Source organism: Molossus molossus, unplaced genomic scaffold (assembly GCF_014108415.1).
Source record: "Molossus molossus isolate mMolMol1 unplaced genomic scaffold, mMolMol1.p scaffold_m16_p_23, whole genome shotgun sequence".
NCBI classification, from domain to species: Eukaryota; Metazoa; Chordata; class Mammalia; order Chiroptera; family Molossidae; genus Molossus; species Molossus molossus.
The window spans coordinates 682,295-706,056 of NW_023425359.1; the positions used below are offsets into that span (position 1 = coordinate 682,295).

General features: G+C 59.8%; 1 protein-coding gene across 2 annotated transcripts in view; it reads left to right on the forward strand.

Moving 5' to 3' along the window:
- The window catches only part of SLC35F3 (solute carrier family 35 member F3), a 321,898-nt gene extending 307,682 nt beyond the window's left edge, over nt 1-14,216 (forward strand). For both annotated transcript variants that reach the window (XM_036277593.1, XM_036277594.1), the window contains 4 exons: nt 6,447-6,572; nt 9,932-10,124; nt 10,974-11,063; nt 13,984-14,216. In XM_036277593.1, coding sequence (XP_036133486.1) covers nt 6,447-6,572; nt 9,932-10,124; nt 10,974-11,063; nt 13,984-14,216 — 642 coding nt within the window. The remainder of the gene's footprint in view (nt 1-6,446; nt 6,573-9,931; nt 10,125-10,973; nt 11,064-13,983) is intronic.
- Nucleotides 14,217-23,762: the final 9,546 nt, after the last annotated feature.

Consider the following 23,762-nt stretch of genomic DNA (forward strand, 5'->3'; position numbering starts at 1 on the left):
TGAGCAAACTCTGTGCGGCTTGGGCAGCTGGCCAGAAGACACGCCTCCCCTTGGTAAGCAGATGGAGATTTCCACCCCCGATAACACGCACCTGGTGCACGGGTTTGCTCAGACTTCTCTCAGGTGCTGGGTTAGCTAGCACCTTCCACCGGGTCGTTTCCAAGAACTGAAGGGAACCACACTGTCCCCGTCCTGGAGGGCTGAGCATGCAAGCTTGAGCCACCAGATGAAAGGGGCAGAGCATCAGTCTGGGAACACACTGCAGAGGGGACCCGTCTTACTAAGACCACAAGGACTGCGGTCGGAAACATGGGCAGCTGCAGGTACTGTCACCAGAGGGGAAGAAGCCAGTGTGAAGTGACTGTTGAAAGGAGCCCGAGCTGGCCCTGGTGTCATCTGGTGACTCGGTGCCTCCACGTGCTCTTCCTGTTGCCCTGGCTTCAGACTCGGGGACACACCACAGGAAGGTCCAGTCTGGGGTCAAGTTTGAATCTTGGTTCCACTCTTACAAGTTGTTGAACCTGGAGCAAGTGACTTAACATCTCTGAGCCTTACTTGCCCCATTTCCAAACAGCCTGTTAGTTAGCACTCATCTGGGGAACGGCCGCCTGGCCCGTAAAACTCAGTGGATGACACACGCCCCCTTGGAGCCAGGACCCGCCAGCAGTTCTGTGGGGAGGAAGCAGCGGGAATGAGGGCGGAGGACCCTGGGGCGTGGGCACGGCCCCTCCCGACACAGACCACACCGGGCAGTGGCTGGCAGCTGGGTGAGAAAGGCACTGGGCGAGCCCATCCCGTCCGCTCAGGGGAAATGGAAGATGGGTCGTCTGCCCGCTCAGAGGTGGTTCTTACCATCCGGGCAGCTCCAGTGTTCAGCCCAGGAGGGACTGAGGCAGAAGACCAGCCCAGGTCGTCCTGTGGGACCCTGGACTTTGTCCATGGCCAGGTGGTCTCAGCCAAGCTCCAGCTCCTGCTCAGTGTTTCGCAGGGGCCCACCCGGAAAGGTGACCCTGGCTTGTGACCTGACCCTTCTGTTAGGGAGGCTGTCCCCTGCCACAGGCCTGGAGGACCCTGGGGGAGCCCTGGGGCCACGGCCCCGCCCCTCCAGGCCCCTATCCAGTTGGGATAAACTAGAGGCTCTGAGTCCCTCCAGACGCTAATATCTGAGTCCATGTGAACAGTCCAGGAGTTGGGAGGGAAAGTGTCAGGGAGAACATTCAAAAATTAGTCTGTCCTTCCCTTTCTCATTTCCCAAACTGTCCAGGTCTAAAAGTATCACAAAGGGGCTCTGCTTCTGCACCTTGTCACAGGTCAGCAAAAGTGGGCAGCGGCCTGGTCAGGGAGGTGGCCTGACCTCACAGCTGGGGTGCCCTTCCCGCTCCACCACAGCTAGCATCCCTGCGCCCCAAAGCTGTGGGGATGTGCACCCCATGCCTGAGGGAAGTGCACTCCACACCTGGGGGGAAGTGCACCCTGCGCCTGAGGGAAGTGCGCCCCGCGCCGGGGGGAAGTGCGCCCCGCGCCGGGGGGAAGTGCGCCCCGCGCCGGGGGGACGTGCACCCTAAACCTGAGGGGAAGTGCACCCCGTGCCTGAGGGAAGTGCACCCCGTGCCTGAGGGAAGTGCGCCCCGCGCCGGGGGGAAGTGCGCCCCGCGCCGGGGGGAAGTGCGCCTGTGTCTGAGGGAAGTGCGCCCCGCGCCTGAGGGGAAGTGCGCCCCGCGCCTGAGGGGGAAGTGCGCCCCGCGCCTGAGGGGGAAGTGCGCCTGTGTCTGAGGGAAGTGCGCCCCGCGCCTGAGGGGAAGTGCGCCCCGCGCCTGAGGGGGAAGTGCGCCCCGCGCCTGGGGGGAGTGCGCCCCGCGCCTGAGGGGGAGTGCGCCCCGCGCCTGGGGGAAGTGCGCCCCGCGCCTGAGGGGGAAGTGCGCCCCGCGCCTGAGGGGGAAGTGCGCCCCGCGCCTGAGGGGGAGTGCGCCTGTGTCTGGGGGAAGTGCGCCCCGCGCCTGAGGGGGAGTGCGCCCCGCGCCTGAGGGGGAAGTGCGCCCCGCGCCTGAGGGGGAGTGCGCCTGTGTCTGGGGGAAGTGCGCCCCGCGCCTGAGGGGGAAGTGCGCCCCGCGCCTGAGGGGGAAGTGCGCCCCGCGCCTGAGGGGGAGTGCGCCTGTGTCTGGGGGAAGTGCGCCCCGCGCCTGAGGGGGAGTGCGCCTGTGTCTGGGGGAAGTGCGCCCCGCGCCTGAGGGGGAGTGCGCCTGTGTCTGGGGGAAGTGCACCCCGCGCCTGAGGGGGAAGTGCGCCCCGCGCCTGAGGGGGAAGTGCGCCCCGCGCCTGAGGGGGAAGTGCGCCCCGCGCCTGAGGGGGAGTGCGCCTGTGTCTGAGGGAAGTGCGCCCCGCGCCTGAGGGGAAGTGCGCCCCGCGCCTGAGGGGGAAGTGCGCCCCGCGCCTGAGGGGGAAGTGCGCCCCGCGCCTGAGGGGAAGTGCGCCCCGCGCCTGAGGGGGAAGTGCGCCCCGCGCCTGAGGGGGAAGTGCGCCCCGCGCCTGAGGGGAAGTGCGCCCGTGTCTGAGGGGAAGTGCGCCCCGCGCCTGAGGGGGAAGTGTGCCCCGCGCCTGGGGGGGAGTGCGCCCTGCGCCTGGGGGGGAGTGCGCCCTGCGCCTGGGGGGGAGTGCGCCCCGCGCCTGGGGGAGAGTGCGCGCCTGGGGGGGAGTGCGCCCCGCGCCTGAGGGGGAAGTGCGCCTGTGTCTGGGGGAAGTGCGCCCCGCGCCTGAGGGGGAAGTGCGCCCCGCGCCGGGGGGGGGGGGGGAGGAGGGGGGGGGGAGTGCGCCCCGCGCCTGGGGGAAGTGCGCCTGTGTCTGAGGTAAGTGCGCCCCGCGCCTGGGGGAAGTGCGCCTGTGTCTGAGGGAAGTGCGCCCCGCGCCTGAGGGGAAGTGCGCCCCGCGCCTGAGGGGAAGTGCGCCTGTGTCTGAGGGAAGTGCGCCCCGCGCCTGAGGGGAAGTGCGCCTGTGTCTGAGGGAAGTGCGCCTGTGTCTGAGGGAAGTGCGCCTGTGCCTGAGGGGAAGTGCGCCCCGTGCCTGGGGGAAGTGCGCCCCGTGCCTGGGGGAAGTGTGCCCCGTGCCTGAGGGAAGTGCGCCTGTGCCTGAGGGGAAGTGCGCCCCGTGCCTGGGGGAAGTGTGCCCCGTGCCTGAGGGAAGTGCGCCTGTGCCTGAGGGGAAGTGCGCCTGTGCCTGAGGGGAAGTGCGCCCCGTGCCTGAGGGGGAAGTGCGCCCCGTGCCTGAGGGGAAGTGCGCCTGTGCCTGAGGGGAAGTGCGCCCCGTGCCTGGGGGAAGTGTGCCCCGCGCCTGAGGGGAAGTGCGCCCCGTGCCTGAGGGGAAGTGCGCCCCGCGCCTGGGGGAAGTGCGCCTGTGTCTGAGGGAAGTGCGCCTGTGCCTGAGGGGAAGTGCGCCTGTGCCTGGGGGAAGTGCGCCCCGTGCCTGAGGGAAGTGCGCCCCGCGCCTGAGGGGAAGTGCGCCCCGCGCCTGGGGGAAGTGCGCCCTGTGCCTGAGGGGAAGTGTGCCCTGTGCTTTAGGGGGAAGCATGCCTGGGGGAAGTGCGCCCTGTGTCTTAGGGGAATTGCGCCCCGCACCTCGGGAAGTGCGGATGGCATATCGATGAGTTTCTGGGCTGAAGCCCGCCCGGTTGGCAGGGCAGGGTGGCGGGCTGAGGCCCCTCGGGACACTCAGTGGCAGTGTGCTGGCTCCAGGGTCTCCCGCGCCTGTTCCTTCCTCTTCCAGCGCAGGTGGAGATGGCACTCGTCCTCTGGTCTCGCCATGGTCCCCTCAGGCTGGGTCCCCAGGTCTGTGTTTCAGGACAGCTCGGTGGGAGTCGAAGGGGGGCACAGGAGAGTGGGAGCAGGAGCGCGTGGGGATGAGGGGTTCTGCTGTCTCTGTCCATCTGAGACTCAGGGCCCACTCCGGGAGGCAGGGCACACGGGGCGCAGGAGGCTCCGGGAGGCGTGTGACCCTCCTGGAGAGGCCGTGGGGCAGGGGCCCAGGTGTGCTGGTGTGAGGTGTGCCGTGTGCGTCCTTAGGACGGACGGGTCCTCGGAGAAGCTTGAGGGGGCTCTGGGCTGCCCCCACCCCCGGGTCTGCCTCACCCCCATTCTGCTGTGAGGGGCTCTGAGAGCCAGGGGCTCCCCCTCAGAGCTGGGCCAGCGGGGCTGCCAGTGCCAGTGTCAGTGCCACTGCCGAGAGGGGGTGCCCAGGCCGCAGAGTCCATCCTGTGACTGCGTGAAGGGGGGTCACTGTCTCCTGATGCCCCAATGCCCCGTCAGATGGACGCAGGGACCACGGTCTGTACCCCTGCCCCTTCCCTCAGCGCTCGCCTCCCTGGGCCCAGCAGCTCCCAGCTGTGCTGTGTAATCCACCGGGAGGGGAGGAGGGGCTGGGCGTCGGCCAACTCGGACCCAGGGCCCAGGGGCCCTTCTCCTTCACTTCCTCCAACATGGCGTAGGGGAGAGGCTCAGGAATGCACCGTGTTCCCCCTCTCTCCCTCCTTCCTCCTGTTCCTTTTCTCTCTGAGGCTGCAGCCGGCCCAGTGGTTCCGAGGGGCACCTGGGCCGAGGCTGCTGCGGGCCCAGTGGTTCCGAGGGGCACCTGGGCCGAGGCTGCAGTGGGCCCGGGTTTCCCGAGCGGCACCTGGGCCGAGGCTGCTGTGGGCCCAGTGGTTCCGAGGGGCACCTGGGCCGAGGCTGCTGTGGGCTCGGGTTTCCCGAGCGGCACCTGGGCCGAGGCTGCTGCGGGCCCAGTGGTTCCGAGGGGCACCTGGGCTGAGGCTGCTGCGGGCCCAGTGGTTCCGAGGGGCACCTGGGCCGAGGCTGCAGTGGGCCCGGGTTTCCTGAGCGGCACCTGGGCCGAGGCTGCTGTGGGCCCAGTGGTTCCGAGGGGCACCTGGGCCGAGGCTGCTGTGGGCTCGGGTTTCCCGAGCGGCACCTGGGCCGAGGCTGCAGTGGGCCCGGGTTTCCCGAGCAGCACCTGGGCATGACCGAGTCCTGTGGAGCGGCCGCCCTGCTGCCGCTGTGCCCTGGTCCTCCTGTTCTCCTGGGAAAATCGCATGGACTCGCTGTCTCTGTCGCTCTCCTAAGGAAGAGCTGTCCACAGTACATGTGGACACGAAACGCATGCGGCCTGGGAAGCAGAGGGTCTGCTGGCTGGACAGACTGCCCCAAAGAGCAGGACAGACGACAGGGCAGGCGGCGCTCTTGGCCTCATGTGGTGTGTCCTCACGTGAGAATGTGGAAGGAGGACCACACCGGGTCAGCCTGCGACTCGGCGCGGTCTGGCCTCGAGACCACCTCCGCCAGCCTGACCACCTTGGAATGTGGTCCGTGGCGGCTTGTGTGGACCACACAGTCCTGTTTCTGTGCCTGGGCCCTGACTTGCAGTCGCCCTGAGATTGCCCCTGCTCTGCTACCCTGCTCCGGGACTGTGGCGAGTTCCTGAACCTCTCTGAACCCGTTTTCAAGTCTATAAGATGAAATGAAGGAAAAGATCTACCTATTTTGAGGGTAAAAGGAGAAAATGCATGGAAAACAGAGCTCCGAGGGCTGCCCGGTAAATGCCGGCTCTGTGATACCGTCCAAGGCGCTGAGGTCAGTGCGAGTGATCTGCAGAGGGTTGAAATGCTCCTGAAACCCAGGAGCTGCAGCTTGTGTTGCACGTGTGCTCTGCCCTTCCATGCGCCCCCACAGTGAGGGAGCTCCGACCCGCAGGCAGGCATCCCTCCCTCAGAGCGTCACCCCAGGTACCTCGTCTCTTGGGCACTTCAGGGTCCACTTCGCACAGCAGGAGGGTGGGCCTCCCTGGCACCCCTTCCACCTTTGGGCTTGTCCAGGGGGCGGGGTTGAGGGGAGCTGTGGGTGGGGCACCTGTGGCAGAGAAGGAAAGAAGGCATCTCTAGGGTTGGGACACGGTCTGTGGCCGTCCCGGGCAGGGGACCAGGGGACGTGAGCCCGGCCGGAAGCCCCGCTGCGGGCCTGTGAGCGGGCTCTGTGGTCCTCCCTGCGCCCTGGCAGCGGAGATGGGAACTGCCCAGAAGCAAGGTCACAGGAGCACTTCCCAGGGTCGGGAAGGGACCATTGTCCGGAGCTGTCCAGGTGCTGCCGGCCAGGCCCTGCCAGGACCACACAGCCATCACGGGGACTGTGGCCACCTCCTGAAGTTCCCAAGAACCAGGGCCAACTGCCACCATGTGGCACTAACCACGTGCTGTCCTTGCCGCCGGCTGTCTCAGGGCCGCGGCTCCGCAGGCTTCGTCCATCTGCACAGGAGCGAGGTGTAGATGGGGCAGCCCTTGCTGCTACTTCTCCAGGAGGACCATGGAGTCCGCTCCCGCCCAGCGCCTGGCTGCACGTGGACTGATGTCCTGGGCACGCAGGTGGGCCCTGGACTCCCACCTCGGTCTGACCCATGTCCTCCTCCCCCAGATCGTGGCCGCCATCCTCGCCATCGCCGGGATCGTGATGATGACCTACGCGGACGGCTTCCACAGCCACACGGTCATGGGCATAGCGCTGGTGGTGGGCTCCGCGTCCATGTCCGCCCTCTACAAGGTAAGGCGGCGAGCCCTCGGAGCAGCGGGCACAGGGCTCCGCGCGGCCGCCCAGCACCACGGGAGCCCACCCGGTGTCTGTGCCTCAGGAGGGGCTCTGCTCCCTGTCGGGGGGCAGGGGAGACTGCTGAGCTCTGGCCCCTGGGCTTCAGCTCTCCAGGCCTCCCCTCAGTGGCCAAGCCTTCGTAGCATGTCAGACACAGTGGGGGGACAGTGGTTCTGCGGGGTGAGCTGAGCGACTGGCCAGGGCTGGAGAGGGGCCAGCGACCCTACGTGGCTGGTAAGGTGATTTCCCACCAGACCAGACAGAGGACCCACTGTCAGTGCAGCCTGGGCGTCAGTCCTCTGTCACTCGTCTTGCAGCCACCAGCTCTCAGCACAGTCCCCCTGCTCCTGACACCCCGCCGCGGGCACAGCAGGTGTTCTGAACAGACTGTCTTACCATTGTGAAGCATGTCCGTCCTGCAGGTCCCGATGAAACGGCTTTTCCTGCCCACACTGCCCCTTCCCTGTTTCTCCCCAGCTGGTCCTTCCTCCTGGCTGCTCTTACCCTCCTTCCTCCCTTCCTCCTTCCTCCCTTCCTCCTTCCTCCCTTCCTCCTTCCTCCCTCCTCCTTCCTCCCTTCCTCCCTTCCTCCTTCCTCCCTTACCCCCTTCCTCCCTTCCTCCCTTCCTCCTTCCTCCCTTACCCCCTTCCTCCCTTTCTCCCTTCTTCCTTCCTCCCTTCCTCTTTCCTCCCTTCCTCTTTCCTCCCTTCCTCCTTCCTCCCTCCTCCTTCCTCCCTTCCTCCCTTCCTCCTTCCTCCCTTCCTCCCTTCCTCCTTCCTCCCTTCCTCCCTTCCTCCTTCCTCCCTTCCTCCTTCCTCCCTCCTCCTTCCTCCCTTACCCCCTTCCTCCCTTTCTCCCTTCTTCCTTCCTCCCTTCCTCCTTCCTCCCTTCCTCCTTCCTCCCTCCTCCTTCCTCCCTTCCTCCTTCCTCCTTCCTCCCTCCTCCTTCCTCCCTTCCTCCCTTCCTCCTTCCTCCCTTCCTCCTTCCTCCCTCCTCCTTCCTCCCTTCCTCCTTCCTCCTTCCTCCCTCCTCCTTCCTCCCTTCCTCCCTTCCTCCTTCCTCCCTTCCTCCTTCCTCCCTTACCCCCTTCCTCCCTTTCTCCCTTCTTCCTTCCTCCCTTCCTCTTTCCTCCCTTCCTCTTTCCTCCCTTCCTCCTTCCTCCCTCCTCCTTCCTCCCTTCCTCCTTCCTCCCTTTCTCCCTTCTTCCTTCCTCCCTTCCTCCTTCCTCCCTCCTCCTTCCTCCCTTCCTCCTTCCTCCCTTTCTCCCTTCTTCCTTCCTCCCTCCTCCTTCCTCCCTCCTCCTTCCTCCCTTCCTCCCTTCCTCCTTCCTCCCTTACCCCCTTCCTCCCTTTCTCCCTTCTTCCTTCCTCCCTTCCTCCTTCCTCCCTTCCTCCTTCCTCCCTTCCTCCCTTCCTCCTTCCTCCCTTACCCCCTTCCTCCCTTTCTCCCTTCCTCCTTCCTCCCTTCCTCTTTCCTCCCTTCCTCTTTCCTCCCTTCCTCCTTCCTCCCTTTCTCCCTTCTTCCTTCCTCCCTTCCTCTTTCCTCCCTTCCTCTTTCCTCCCTTCCTCCTTCCTCCCTTTCTCCCTTCTTCCTTCCTCCCTTCCTCTTTCCTCCCTTCCTCTTTCCTCCCTTCCTCCTTCCTCCCTTTCTCCCTTCTTCCTTCCTCCCTTCCTCTTTCCTCCCTTCCTCCTTCCTCCCTTTCTCCCTTCTTCCTTCCTCCCTTCCTCTTTCCTCCCTTCCTCTTTCCTCCCTTCCTCCTTCCTCCCTTTCTCCCTTCTTCCTTCCTCCCTTCCTCTTTCCTCCCTTCCTCCTTCCTCCCTTTCTCCCTTCTTCCTTCCTCCCTTCCTCTTTCCTCCCTTCCTCTTTCCTCCCTTCCTCCTTCCTCCCTTTCTCCCTTCTTCCTTCCTCCCTTCCTCTTTCCTCCCTTCCTCTTTCCTCCCTTCCTCCTTCCTCCCTTTCTCCCTTCTTCCTTCCTCCCTTCCTCTTTCCTCCCTTCCTCCTTCCTCCCTTTCTCCCTTCTTCCTTCCTCCCTTCCTCTTTCCTCCCTTCCTCCTTCCTCCCTTCCTCCTTCCTCCCTCCCTCCTTCCTCCCCTCCTCCCCTCCTCCCCTCCTCCCCTCCTCCTTTCTCCTTAGAGCCACAGGGAAGAATGCAAATACTTTCTGGTCTCCAGGTTGGGAACCTGACCTGGGGACTCAATGAGAAATTAGATTTTTAGCTTTGAGACTTACTGACCCCTTGTGGATCCAGAGAAAATTAAGGACTTTAGAAAGTCATAGGAAAAGCACTTTGTCCAGTTCTGTGAGCAACACCTCTCATGTTGGGGACATGAAATGACAACCCATCCTCCTCGAGCTCCCTGCCCTCGCTGCCCGCGGGGCACACGCATCCTCTTCCCTCTGAAACACGCTGCACCCACAGCACGCGGAGGCCAATCCCAGGCTCACGGCCACCCTGCAAGTCAGAGCACCCTGCCCCTCGACGGGCTGTGCCCACGGGCAGCAGACAGCACGTGGGGGGGGTCCACCGTGAACACAGGTTCCGACGACGCTCCGCCTCCACCTCCTCCGTGATCTTGGTCCAGGGGGGCCGGAGGTGGAGGCTGAAAGCGGTTCATTTCCTTTCGATGCTTCCTGCACACAGACCCAGACACAGCTGAGAGTCGGGAAAGGTTGAAAAAGGAAAAGGAGGAGGGAAAAAACACAGACACCACCAGTTCTTTGTGGGGGTTCACGAGACACAGGCTGGACCAGCTTGTGCTCCGGGCCGCTCCAGGCACCTCGGTCCTCTCCCGGCCTTCCATGTACGTGCACGCGCAGGTGCAGGAGTCGAAGCCGGTGCCTCCCCTGGAGCCGTGCCATGTCTGGGCGGGGGCGGAGCAGATGAGATATGAGCCATCTCTCCACCTTGGACTTATAGACGTCTCTGCGCCAGAGCCCCGCGTTTTGGGGGCGGCCTCAGAGCGGTGGGGTAGAGAGCGGGAGGTCAGTCTGTGGGTCCCCGAGAGGCCGTGTGCTCCTGGCCGATACTTCTCTTTTGTGCTGATGCTCTGAAGTTGGGGTACGGTGTGAACACAGCACAACAGCGCAGACAAGTGTGAGCCCAGTTCCTGAAGGGGTCCCTCTCGGAAATGGCGAGGACCCTCCACTGCGACAGATGTCACTGTGACGTCACTGAGCTGTGCTGGGGGTGCGGAGGGTGGTCGGAGGCTTGCTCAGCAGAGGCTGTCGGGGCGCCCTGGGCTCGGAGCTCCGCTCCCCCTCTGGCAGGCGGCGTCCTCGGGGGCCCGCAGCCCTGCTCTCTGCTTCCTCCACAGGTTCTGTTCAAGCTCCTCCTGGGCGGAGCGAAGTTCGGAGAAGCCGCCTTATTCCTGTCCGTGCTGGGAGTGTTCAACGTCCTGTTCATCACCTGCATCCCTGTCGTCCTCTACTTCACCAAAGTGGAGGACTGGGGCCCCCTCAGCAGCATTCCCTGGGGGAACCTCTGCGGGTTCTCAGTCCTCCTGCTGAGTGAGTGCGCTTGCCCACCAGGCTCCTGTGGGGGTGGCCGAGGGGCTGGGCCTGGGGGAACCCGGGGCGGCCGAGGGGCTGGGCCTTGGGGAACCCGGGGTGGCCGAGGGGCTGGACCGTGGGCAGCCTGTGCCTACCTGGAGGAAGGAAAAGGGCCCCCTGCTGCCCTCAGCTCCCTGTGCGGTGCCAGGTCCTCCTGTGTCACCTCTGTGACGAGGACCCTAGATTCCAGCTCCAGAACCACGTGGCTGCCATGGTGCTGTGGTCACTGCTGCTCTGGGTGGTGAGCTGACTGTCCGTGGGCTGCACGACGCCTGTGGGGACAGCGCCCCTCGTGGCTGGCGAGGAGCCGGTGGGCTGTGCGAGCCGAGCTCTCGGGTGTTCTAATCGAACAGCAGCTCTGGAACTGACTTTGCTGGACACGGAGAAGTGTCAGCCTCAGTGCATATTGTCAGTTGTCATCACTGATGTCATCATCAGCATCGTTTGAGAAAAGGCCGATGCTGGGCAGAAGTGCAGCCAGGAGGGGCCTCGTTGCCTGTGTCTGAAATGCACATCCGAGCTGTCCACAGTCAGCCCGAGTCCTCACCAGCCACAGGGAGACACGCCTGAGAGGCCGTGTCCTCTCTCCCGGCCCCTCCTCACTGGCCACCTTTCCCAGATGTCTTTCCTTTCTTCCGGGCTCGGGAAGAAAGGAGCTGAGTAATTGGGATGTGTGTCCTCTGTCCCCACATCCCGGAGCCCTTGCCAGACCCGAATTCATGGAGTCAGAGCCGAGGGCAGCCAGCACAGAGGGGCTACAGCCCGGGCCGGTCGTGGGGAACACCCTCTTGTTTTCCTGTATTTCAGCATTCAATATCGTGTTAAACTTTGGAATTGCTGTTACATATCCCACTCTGATGTCTCTTGGAATCGTCCTCAGTGTACCTGTGAATGCAGGTAGGTCTGTGCGGCTCTCTGCGCCGTTTGTAAACAGACACGCATGCGCACACACACCAGCACGCACCAGCACGCACAGGCATGCGTGTTCACTGGTGCCCGCAGTGCCAGGGACGCGCACACTGCCCGCTCGGAAGACAGCCTCAGGCGCAGGGGTGACGTCTGCGTGTGCGATCGTTTCTCCAGAATGGACTGTTCACGCCCCACCCTGACCCTGCAGAAAGTCTGAACCCTTCTCCGTTCTGAGTGGTACGGGGATCAGAGATGAGTGCCATTAATATTATGGACAAGGGTAGAAAAGAATCCTGTTGCAGAAAAAGTGTTAATGTTTGTAAGTCACTTTCTGGAGAGAAGATGTGCTCAGGATATGACAGGGAGAGTGGGACACGCCCCCCTCCTCCCAGAGGGCCCCTTTCCCGGTTGCTCAGGACCTTGTTTGCCACAGGGGTCCCCTTGCACCCAGCTCTTCAGAGACATGGGTCCACCTGCCGCTCACCTCCCTTCTGGCTCCGCCTCCTGTGAACTTAGGGTGTTCTTCCCGGAGCCCGCCTGCCTCGCACCCTGCACAGCGCATCCTCAGCCAGGGTGTTTTGTGGGTAGCTCCCCCGCCCCCACCAGGACTCATCCCAGTGCCTGGCACAGCTCCCCCAAAGCCATTTCTGGACCGCCCCCCACATGCAGGCCATTAGAGGTGCACATCAGGGAAGCAGACACTTGCCTGTGGATGAGCTGTTGACGCCTGCAAGCCCAGGCCGGGCATTTCTCAGTCTCAGGCCCTTTCTGTGACTTGGTTTCCCCCACCTGCCCTGGACTCTCCTCCAGGCGTGCCTCAGAGCAGCCTGGCTGGGCGTTGGGACAGGCACCACCTCTGCCCACCTGGGGGACCGTGGTCCCAACTCATCAGCTCTCTGAGCCGCAGCTCGTACCCCGGAAGGGCAGGGCGTACGCCCTATCGCCTTGGGTGGCCTGAGAACCAACTGGAGCCGTGTAGGAGGCAGCAGTTCCGAGTGCAGAAGCCCATGAGCTCCTGGAGGCCACAGAGTGGCCGCCTGTCCATCTGCTCACACCGCAGCCTTCTGGAAAGGAGCCCACCAACCTGCCCCTGCCACCGCGCACGTCCCGTCACAGCTGTCGCCGGAGGCAGACCACGCGGCCCTCACAGGCTCATGTGGCCCCATCCTACAGCCAGATGTCTGAGCGGCTCCGCGAAGTCGCTCCTCACCTGCGGCAGAACAGGCTCCGGGGGTGACGAGGAAGCACCCAGGGGAGCAGTGAGGGGTCTGCTGTCCCCTGAGCTGGCGCTCGGCGGTGCCTTGGCGGGTCGCCGGCCAGCTTAGGTGACTTGCTGGAGGGCCATCCCCATCTGCTGAGTCACAGAATGTTCTCCCAACCTCGAGGAGTAAGCGTTTCTGTTACAGTGGGATACAAGAGGCACTTGGATTTCAGTTTTTCAGGGTTACTTTGCTCCTGTTACCCCTTTTCGGCCCACCCTCCAGCCGAGTGGAGCAGGGGCAGGCCTCACACGCAGCTGCCGGGCCCCCACCGCGTGGAGCCTGCTGGGCAGCCCGGCCCACGGGTGTTCAAAAGCTCTCCCTGAAGAAAGGAAACTCACAAACCACAGAAGAGAGAAACGCAGCCCGGTGTTCAGAGGCAGCCTCCCAGTTCGCTTTGTCTGGTTCCGCTACGAAGAAAGACGGGGTCCCTCGATGCCTGCATGCTCCGGGGCCCAGAGGAGAAGCATGATCTGGACTTTATTAACGGACGTGCGGATCCTGTTTCGCATTTTGTTCCTTACCCAGTGGGTCGAGGATGAGCCGTGAGCCCCGGGGGCCATGACACCGTTGGCATTCGGGCCTCACACTGACAATGTCCTGGGTGGGCCACGAATTTATATTTGTTATCTTCACAAGCCCAGTTCAAGTTTGGTCTTCAAAACAGTGAGAGGTGCATACATGGTGAAATAATGCTCCTAAATTACAAGAATAACCGGTTGTACAAAATGTAAAAAGTACCAAAAATATCAGGAAACAGTCACATTTCATGACCCTGCCACTGGGAGGTGCCACAGCAGCTCTGGGGACACAGGGTGGGCAGCGTGAGGTCCCAGCAGTGAGCACAGAGCACAGCTTCCTGCCGCATCGCTGGTGCCCCTCATCACGTTCTTTTCCATCCGAACCTGTTGTGCCCCAGTGTGTGCATAACAAATGGTGTCCGAACTAGGTCACGGGAGAGGCCAGCACAAGACGAGGCCTCCTGCCAGAGCCAGGGAGGGGGACCGAGAGGCCGCCCCTGCCCACCTGGGGCAGGACCAAAGTGAGGAGGGTTCTGTGGCCACAAGGAGACAGCTTCCTGCCACAGGCCCCCCACCCTGAGGCCCACCCCGTGTCCCTCGCCACCCTAGGCAGACCCACCCCACATCCCCCGCCATCCTGGGACCCCCCCTTTATCCCCTGCCATCCTGGGACCCACCCTGCATCCCCCACCACCCTGGGAAGACCCACCCCACGTCCCCCGCCATCCTGGGCAGACCCACCCCACATCCCCCGCCATCCTGGGACCCCCCCTTTATCCCCTGCCATCCTGGGACCCACCCCGCGTCCCCCACCACCCTGGGAAGACCCACCCCGCGTCCCCCGCCATCCTGGGACCCCCCCTTTATCCCCTGCCATCCTGGGACCCACCCCGCGTCCCCCACCACCCTGGGAAGACCCGCCCCACGTCCCCCGCCATCCTGGGACCCCCCTTTATCCCCTGCCATCCTGGGACCCACCCCGCGTCCCCCACCACCCTGGGCAGACCCACCCCGCATCCCCCGCCATCCTGGGACCCCCCCTTTATCCCCCGCCATCCTGGGCAGACCCACCCCGCGTCCCCCGCCGCCTGGCTTCCGGCTGAGTAACCCTGTTCTCTGCCTCTGCAGTGGTCGATCACTACACCACAGAGATCTCCTTCAACGGAGTCCGGGTCATCGCCATCATCATCATCGGCCTGGGCTTCCTGCTGCTGCTCCTGCCCGAGGAGTGGGACGTCTGGCTGATCCAGCTGCTCACGCACCTCAAGGTGCGGAAGAAGGAGGAGACCGTGGAGGGCAGCGCGGACCTGGGCGCCGCAGTGCAGAACAGGAGACGGGCCCGCCCCTCCTTTGCCCGCTGACAGCAGTCTCTGGGACACTTGGGGACTCGCCTCCAGGCCCTGGAGGGCTCCTCCTGAGGGACTGGGTTGGTAAGGTGTACATACCTGCACGGCTCGGGGGCCTTGCTAAGTCACAGGCATTGATGGGCATGTCCAACTCGCCCGCTTGTGTTCACCTCAGACCTTCCACTCAAGGTACCAATTCAAAACGAAGGGAGAACCTCAGCTCTTTTTAAATGAATGTAAAGCAAGTGAAGTCCTTGTGCAAGGTGTATGGATGACAGGCGTTCCTGGGGAGGCCGGGCGGTGTCCTGACTCTTCGCGGCCAAAGTCCCGTCACACACTGTGACTCCTCCAGCGTGGTGGTCATGCCCGTGTGCACCGCCACCGCACTCTTCACTGTGAGGGTCGTGGTGGACCGAGAGGTAGCTGGCGTGGTGGGGAGACGGACAGGAGAGGGGACGCGGAGGGGAGGACGCACACCAGGCGTCTCTCTGACTGGTGGGGCAGCTGGAGGAGGACAGGCCTGAGCCAGGGAACATCGGGGACATCGTCCGAGCCCTCACCTGCTTGCTCTCACCTGCTGTATAAGGTCATGCCAGAGAAATTACAGTGCCTTCTACAGAATCTTTGTCTTTACCTGTGTGAAGCGAGGTGACATCATAAGTCACTGGCGCCGTCTTATCACTTAGATGTAGAAATCTTTAAAAACAAATAAAACTATATATTACATGTGTGTACAAAGATGACAACACTGATGACCAGGGTGATGGAACGTGCCTCTCAGTGTGTGACGTGCATGAAGGTGACGGCCAAGGGGGGCCCTGGGCAGCCTTCACTTCACGACCGAGACCAGAAACTATCCGCTGAATCGTCACATCTTTCTGTTTGTAAGCACCAGGCTGATCACGACACAGTTGAGCTCTGCAGAGAATTCTATCTGTGATAGATCTGTGAAGAGGGACGGGGTAGAGTTTCCTATTTTTGAAGTTTACATTGTTACATACGAAACGGAACCTTATTTTGAAATGTTGTCATAACCAAAGGTGCGCTCTGTAACCACAGAGTCTCGTTTCATAGGGGCAAGGGGCACTCATGACCTGAACTTTTTAGCAAACTGTTATTCTCAGTCTCCATTTCCTGTTTGGCCAAACAGATTAATAAACTGTTTACAAAGCATTCAGTTGTCTTGATGGCCACTCGGTTCGCTCCCACTGCACCAGTCGGCTTCTGTGCCCTACACTTTCTCCCAGCAAGTCCCAGCCACCTTCACCTCCGAGGCAGCCAAACCCACCCCACCACCCGAAGGGAAGACATTCTCATTGTAAGGACAGGTGGGACTTTCCCGAGAGTGACATGCAGGACAGTCAGCCAGGCCTCATAGGAAATAAGTCTGAGGCGGCGGTTCCTCCCCCACCTCTGCTCAGCCCAGGTGGCGTCTGGCTCCCCCTCCTGGACAGACTGACCACAGCTCAGCGGACACTGGCCTCCCACAGCTGCCTCGGAGTGGCAGCCTCGGGTCCTAGGTTGGCAGGGTCTTTCCACTCGGCTTCCACACCCACCTTCTGCTCTGGGTGTCCTGACCTAAGTCTAGCCCTGCAGAACATTTGAATGACTGCCTTTGGTGACGTCTGCACTGCTGTTCCAGGCAGCCGGGGCAGGGGCTGTGAGGTCCAGTGTCCCTCATTCCACAGCTGCAAAGGGCTGGGTTTGCCAAAAGGGGTGTGAGCAGAGAGCTGACGAGGCTTAGGACACCTCGTCCGGCCACCCACACCTAGAGCACCCACACCACGTGCCCACACCACACGCCCACACCACGCTCCCACACACCACACGCCCACACACCATGTGCCTACACACGTCCACATACCACGCGCCTACTCCTAGAGCACCTACACCACACACCACACGCCCACACACCATGCACCCACACGCCACACGCCCACACACCACGCACCCACACACCACATGCCTACACACCACACGCCCACACACCCACACACCACATGCCTATACCTAGAGCACCTACACCACATGCCTATACCACGCGCCTACCCCTAGAGCGCCTACATCACATGCCCACACACCACGCGCCCACACACCACGTGCCCACACACCACACGCCCACACACCACGTGCCCACACACCACACGCCCACACACCACGTGCCCACATGGGGTCAGAACCAGGAGAGTCTGGCTGTCCTGAGCAGAGCACTCCCTGCCCAGAGAGTCCAGTGTGTGCTGGGGGTTCGGGGCGGCAGGATCCTGGCCCAGTCACCTCTGTCACTCTGTCTGGGCTCCAAACCCCTCCAGTTACCCCAAGGAGCCAAGCAAACATTTCCTGTGTAAGCCATGAAAAGTTGTAAAACCCTGCATTCAAGCAGATTTACCTCATTCTCCCACTGGGCATGAAAGCTTATGAAGACCCAAAAGAATTAAAGCAGGGACTCAAAAGGTACTTGTCAGCCTGTGATCACAGCATCATTATCTACGTAGCAACTGGTGGAAGCAACCCGAGTGCTCATCAAGGGGTGAGTGGATATACCAGGTGGTATACCCATCCAATATCAATCTCGTGTACAAAATCAAGAAATGGTAAACCAAAAATTGAGAATTGGTGACATGCAACTTGTCTTTTATATATATAGGTAACTATATCGGTTTTTTTTTTTATTGGATTGCATTTTTTCATATTATTTACTAAAGGAGTTTATTTTTTCCAGTTTTATTGAGATATATTTTATATACAATGTTGTATTAGTTTAAGGCATAAACATAATTATTTGATATATGTATATATTGCAAAATGATTACCACAGTAAGTTTAGTAAACATCTGTCACCTCACATAGTTACAATTTTTGAGTGATGAGAACTTTTAATATCCACTCTTTCAGCAACTTTCAAATACACAAGACGGTGCTGTTAACTGCATTCACCACGCTGAGCATCACATCCCCGTGACTTACTTATCTCATAGCGAGGCATGTGTGCCTTTCACCCCCAACCCGCCACTCCATCGTGTAGAACTGTGGCTCCCCACGCCGCCCTAAGTGAGATCACACAGTGTTTGTCTTTCTCTGACTTATCTCACTGTGCATAATGCCCTCAAGGTCCATCCATGTTGTTACAGATGGCAAAATTTCATCCTTTTTTATGGCTGAATAATACTCCATTATAAATGTACCATGTTCTGATCAAGAACATTCACCCACTGGTGAGCACAGAAGTGGCCTCCACATCTTAGCTGTTGTAAACAATGCTGCAGTGAACACGTCTCTTCAAGGGGGTCATTCTGTTTCCCTCACACATACCCAGAAGTGGAATTCCTAGATCACATGGTAGTCCTATGTTTAATTTTTTAAAGGAATCTTCATGCTGTTTCCCACAATGGTGGCACATTTTATATTCCCTTCATTTACATTTTAAAGGCACTTGAGCCAACATTTTTAAATTGGGAGATTTCACATGAACATATGGATTCCTGGTGACTCCTCTTGAAGAAGCTTCCAGCATATTCGGCCTGCATTCCACAGCGAACGGCAGCTGACCCCGGCTGTGACGCCCGCAGCCGCGCCATTCACAGGCACCGCAGTGCGCCTGCCCGGCACGTGGCCCTGCGTTCCTCCCTGGGCTCTGTGGGCCGCTGAGGTCACTCCTCGTGCTGTGCAGGGTTCGGGGCACGAGTGCAGAAGACGGATAGACAGGCAGACACAGACAGACACATTATAGACAGTGCATAAAGGCATATGTCCATCAGTACATATGGCAGAAGATAAGGTTGGGGAGAGGTAGGGCCCAAATCATGAAGAATCCTTTCAAATGCCCACCTTTTTCTGACTGATACATAAACCGACCAGGACTGAAGGTGTGCATGGCACAGCCCCTGGGAGGTGCCCTTCTCCACTCGCACCAGGACAGCTCTCTCTGGGAGGGCACAGGCAGCGAACGTCCGTCGAACACCAAGAGCAGACCAAGGTGCGTGCGCACATCAGGCAGGTGCAGCAGGTGTCCTGGGACCCCACCCGGGACCGGACGTGGGCACCGTGCTCCTCCGATCAGCTGAGGGACTGAGCAGCCGCTCTCAGACGGAGAAGTGACGACCCATCCAGCAGCACCGACAGCGGAGCATCAGTGAGGAGGCACCTGTGTCCAGCGGGCAGGGTTCCGTGTGGACTGCTGGTGGAGCCAGACACAGGAAAGCCAACACTAAAAATAGCAACTCTTGACTTTCATGGGAGCTCGGAAGTGATATGGTTTATTTTATTGACATTAGAATGAATAATAGATGTTTGCAGGAAACACTACACATTTCCAAACAGTTCAACCGCTGGGAATCCCAAGGCTCCTTTGGGCTGTGGCTGGTTCTCTTACACGTCACTTATGGTGAGAGACCGATTCTAACCATTCTGCACGTACATTCAGGAGTGTCTGCACGCACTTGCCTGTCATCTGTGCGAGTCCGTCGCTGTCGGGGCATCTGGGGATCCTAAACACTGAACACTGAGAACTGCAGCGATGCCCTCCACGCCTTCGTGGTGGTATAATGCATTATTTCTGGGTTTATTAATCAGGTTGAATATTCTTTTTTCCCAGTTTTACTGAGTTATAATTAACATACAAGTTTTTATAACTTTGTGTAATTTAAGGTGTACAACATCGTGATATATATAAAACCCACGCGGGCTCGCCACCACACAGCGCAGGGCTGTCACGGCAGCGTGGCGCTGGGCAGCGAGACCACGCTGCAGGGCTGGAGGGCGCACGTCAAGGGCCGCGCAGGGCAAGCTCACCCCCTGGGGTCAGGGGGACGGACGACATACTGCTAGTTAAATGGGAAGTTCCACAAGTCTCAGCCTTCAGCCACAAGAAGCCATCGCCTCTCCGTCCGTCTACACCAGGCGCCCAGAGGCGGGGAGTGGACAGATGCCTGCGACCAGCTTTGAGGACACGCCTGCAGCTCTGAGCTTCCCACCTTGGTCACTGGAAAGCCTGCTGGAGCCACTCTTCTGAGGCAAGGGACTCCATCGCCAGAAAGGCATTTCTGAAATTCAAAATCAGTCTCGGTAAGAACCATCCACTGAGCCCACTGATTCATTTAACCAGAATTCCCGTAAGTGACTGGCCACTAAGGCCCCCAGTACCCTGAGAGGATGGGGGGGCAGGGCAGCCAGGCTCTCTTCACAGTCAGCTATTGCCCCAGTAACACTGCAAGAAAGGCCCACCTTGGGCCCGCGCTGTGGCTCAGTGCTTGGCACCGACCCAGGCACCTAGAGGTTGCTGGTTCAATTCCCGGTCAGGACACAGGCCCAGGTTGTGGGCCAAATCCCCAGTGGGGGCATGCAGGAGGAGGCCAATCCATGTTCTCATTGATGTTTCTCTCTCTCTCTCTCTGTCTCCCTTCTTTTCTCTCTAAAAATTAATTTAAAAAATATTTTAAACATCCACCTCTCACTCAGTGGTTATGGCCAGCAGTTCCCGCTGGTGCACAGGTGCGGGTCCCGGGCTGGGCGCAGGCTGGTGGCGGAGCAGCTCCCCACAGGTGCGGGAGATTTTTTTCCTGATACTTGCTATGGGAACCTGGTCAAACTCCTGGAGGTGAATTCACAATATTGTGGGGCCCCTCTGCGGGTCCCCTGGAGTTCTGAACTCGGCCTCCTGGGCACTGAGCTTCCAGCAATTGGCCATTCCCTGCCCTGTTCCCAGGGCCGACCCCCGTCTGCCTGTCTGCTCTGGCGAGTTTTCTCGTGTGCGTGTCTCCGGCCGTGGGGCAGTGGTTTGAGCCCAGGGTTCAGCTCCCACTCACTGCACCACAGAGTGGCCACCTCGGGCTTCTCCTGAGAACTGGACCCGGAGGCCTTCCTTCCTTTTCCAAAATGTGGAGATACTTTTTAAAGTGTGAAGGTGGTCAAACGGTACACACTTCCAGTTATAAAATAAAAAGTCCTGGAATGTAATGCACAGCGTGGTAAATAATAGTGTCTTGCATATTTGAAAGTTGTTAAGACAGTAAATCTTAAGTTTTCATCGCAAGAAAAAAATTCTGTAACGGTGGTGATCAATGTTAACTGACTTATGGTGGGGTCATTTCACAATATGCAAATATCAAATCATTAAGTGGCAATATGTTGTATGTCAATTATATCTCAATTTTAAAAACTAAATAAATTTTTTTAAAATACTGAGGTGAAGCAAAACAAGTGATCCCAGAAAACACGGCTGTGCACACAGATGGCAGCCAGCTGACCAGAGCCTTCAGTGACCTGGCTCCTCTGCAGGCCTCCAGGCTGCTCCTCCCCTGCCCCACCCCCGCCCGGCTGCTGCCTCCCTCATCGGGGCCTCACATAGGTTTTCAGCCTCTCCCCCGAGAAGCCCCCTTGCATGCTGTCCCTCAGCGCCACCACCGTTTTGGGCCAGTCCCCTTTCCAGCTATGCCCGAAGACACAGGATGCAAGCTTCTTAGTCCCTGTGGGTCTGAAGCTGTGTAGAGATTTAGCCTGGTTCCAGCTGAGGAGTGTGCTACCCTTGGCAAGGTAGACAGTGTACCACCCTCCAGGTGAAGCCCCTTCCACCTAAGCCCTCTTGGTAGTAGCTCCATGAGCTGAGTGCACACAGAGTGGGTGTGCAGGTGAGCGAGTGTGTGGGTGAGCAGGTGAGCAAGTGTGCAGGTGAGTGGATGTGCGGGTGTGTGGATGTGCAGGTGAGTGGGCGTCTGGGTGTGCGAGTGAGCAGGTGTGTGGTTGTGTGGGTGAGCAGCTGTGCGGGTGAGTGGGTGTGCGGGTGTGTGGGTGAGCGGTTGTGTGGGTGAGTGGGTGTGTGGGCGAGCGAGTGTGTGGGTGAGCGAGTGTGTGGGTGAGCAGGTGTGTGGGTATGCAAGTGAGCGGGTGTGTGGGTGAGTGGGTGTGTGTGTGTGGATGTGCGGTGAGCAAGTGTGTGGATGGGTAGGTGAGCAGGTGTGGGTAAGTGGTTTGTGGGTGTGTGGGTGTGCGGGTGAGCAGGTGTGTGGGTGAGTGGGTGTGAGTGAGCAGGTGTAGGTAAGTGGGTGTGTGGGTGTGGGTATGTGGGTGTGCAAGTGTATGGGTGAGCGGGTGAGTGTGCGAGTGAGCGGGTGTGTAGGTGAGCAGGTGTGTGGATGTGTTGGTGAGTGGGTGTGTGGATGTGGATGTGAGTGTGTGGGTGAGTGGGTGTGTGGATGAGAGGGTGTGTGGATGTGGGTGTGTGGGTGTGCAGGTGAGCAGGTGTGTGGGTGAGCGGGTGTGCGGGTGTGGTGGTGAGCAGGTGTGTGGGTGTACGGGTGAGCAGGTGTGTGGGTGTGGGTGTGCGGGTGAGCGGGTGTGCAGGTGAACAGGTTGTGGGTGAGTGGGTGTGTGGGTGTATGGGTGTGGGTGTACGGGTGAGCAGGTGTGTGGGTGTGGGTGTGCGGGTGAGCGGGTGTGCAGGTGAACAGGTTGTGGGTGAGTGGGTGTGTGGGTGTATGGGTGTGCGGGTGTGGTGGTGAGCAGGTGTGTGGGTGTGGGTGTGCGGGTGAGCGGGTGTGCAGGTGAACAGGTTGTGGGTGAGTGGGTGTGTGGGTGTATGGGTGACCGGGTGTGTAGGTGTGCTGGTGCGCGGGTTGTAGGTGTGCGGGTGAGTGTGTGTGGGTGTATGGGTGTGCGGGTGACCGGGTGTGTAGGTGTGCGGGTGACCGGGTGTGTAGGTGTGCTGGTGTGCGGGTGAGCGTATGTGGGTGTATGGGTGTGTGGGTTAGTGGGTGTGTGTGTGTGCGGGTGAGCGGGTGTGTGGGTGAGCGAGTGTGCGGGTGTGGTGGTGAGCGAGTGTGCGGGTGTGGTGGTGAGCAGGTGTGTGGGTGTGGGTGTGCGGGTGAGCGGGTGTGCAGGTGAACGGGTTGTGGGTGTGTAGGTGTGCAGGTGAACGGGTTGTGGGTGAACGTGTGTGGGTGTATGGGTGTGTGGGTTAGTGGGTGTGTGTGTGTGCGGGTGAGCGGGTGTGGTGGTGAGCAGGTGTGTGGGTGTGGGTGTGCGGGTGAGCGGGTGTGCAGGTGAACAGGTTGTGGGTGAGTGGGTGTGTGGGTGTATGGGTGTGCGGGTGTGGTGGTGAGCAGGTGTGTGGGTGTGGGTGTGCGGGTGAGCGGGTGTGCAGGTGAACGGGTTGTGGGTGAGTGGGTGTGAGGGTGTATGGGTGACCGGGTGTGTAGGTGTGCTGGTGCGCGGGTTGTAGGTGTGCGGGTGAGCGTGTGTGGGTGTATGGGTGTGTGGGTTAGTGGGTGTGTGTGTGTGTGCGGGTGAGCAGGTGCGCAGGCACCATTCCCCGGGGAGCAGAGCCCCAGGCTGTGCGTGAATAGCTCATCATGAAGAAACGTAGAGGTCAACGTGAGGACGCTCGAGGTCACAGACCTTGTGAGGCAGCAGACCCTCCGGGGCAGGCTCGCGCTTTGATCTGGGGACTGGGAACCACTCCAAGAAGGAAATGACTTTTGAGTTGGGCCTAACAGGACAAATGGCGTCTTAGAAACAGGTGGATGACCGGGCCTTCAGATGAACGGGAAGCAGGAAGAGAAGCAGATGTGAGGGACAAGTTCTGGGACCAGCAAACGGCTCAGGAGAGAGAGGGCATCTGTGGGGAGTGACAGGAGATACAATCAGGAAGCAGCCAAGTTCCAGCCGGGTCTGAGTGCCTGCGGAGCCATCAGCCTTCACTGGGGAGCACTAGAAAGACCCAGCAGTGACTGCGCAGGGAGCACGCTGCGCATCTGTGTCTTCCAGCCCAGCGTCCCGCTGTTGAGACCTCTTTGATCCTGAGTTTGTCATTTAAACTTTGAGCTTCTCCTTCAGCCCCTGCAGGTTCCCTACGCGTCCTTGAATGTGCTTGTTTAATTCAACTGCAAAATGTACAAAAACCCTAGTCACAGTCCAAAGTGACCTCCCCCCAGGTTTATGATTACTCGGATGCTTTAGGCTATGCTTCTCCAAACACGTAATACCCATGATAACAGCATCCAGTCCGCAGTTATTGGCAGCCATGCTGACCTTACTGATTGCTTACGTCAATGCACATGGTTCACCATTATCAACATAACCTGGGAGACGAGGCATCTGCTGTGTATCCCAGGCAACATCTGTCCTGTCCCACACTTGACTCCCAGCTTCATTGTTTGCTTTTCAATCAACCTCCAAAGAAAGTACAGAATTTATCAAATCGGTCCTTCACAAAAAAAACCTTCAGACAACTGTAACTCCTTTAATATCTATCTGGTTTTTAAAGGGTTATAGAATTCACAAGATCAGTTAGAAACTTCATTTTTGTTTGTCTATTGAGGCTAAATGAAAAGTTGTAAACCTGGCATGGGAGAATCATGAACCTCAATTTTCTGAAAAATTTTAAATCTGACAATGCCAGCAGGAGCGTGGGCCCTTAGCTGCCTGGGTAATAATGCAGGTTTCCATCAAAACCCATGGGTCTGTATCCAAGAAACTCCTTGATTTTTGTTTGTTTGTTTGTTTGTTTTGTTACAGATGTTTCTCCTTTTTTACCCCATTGGCACCCCCTTCCCCATCCCACACCCGCCC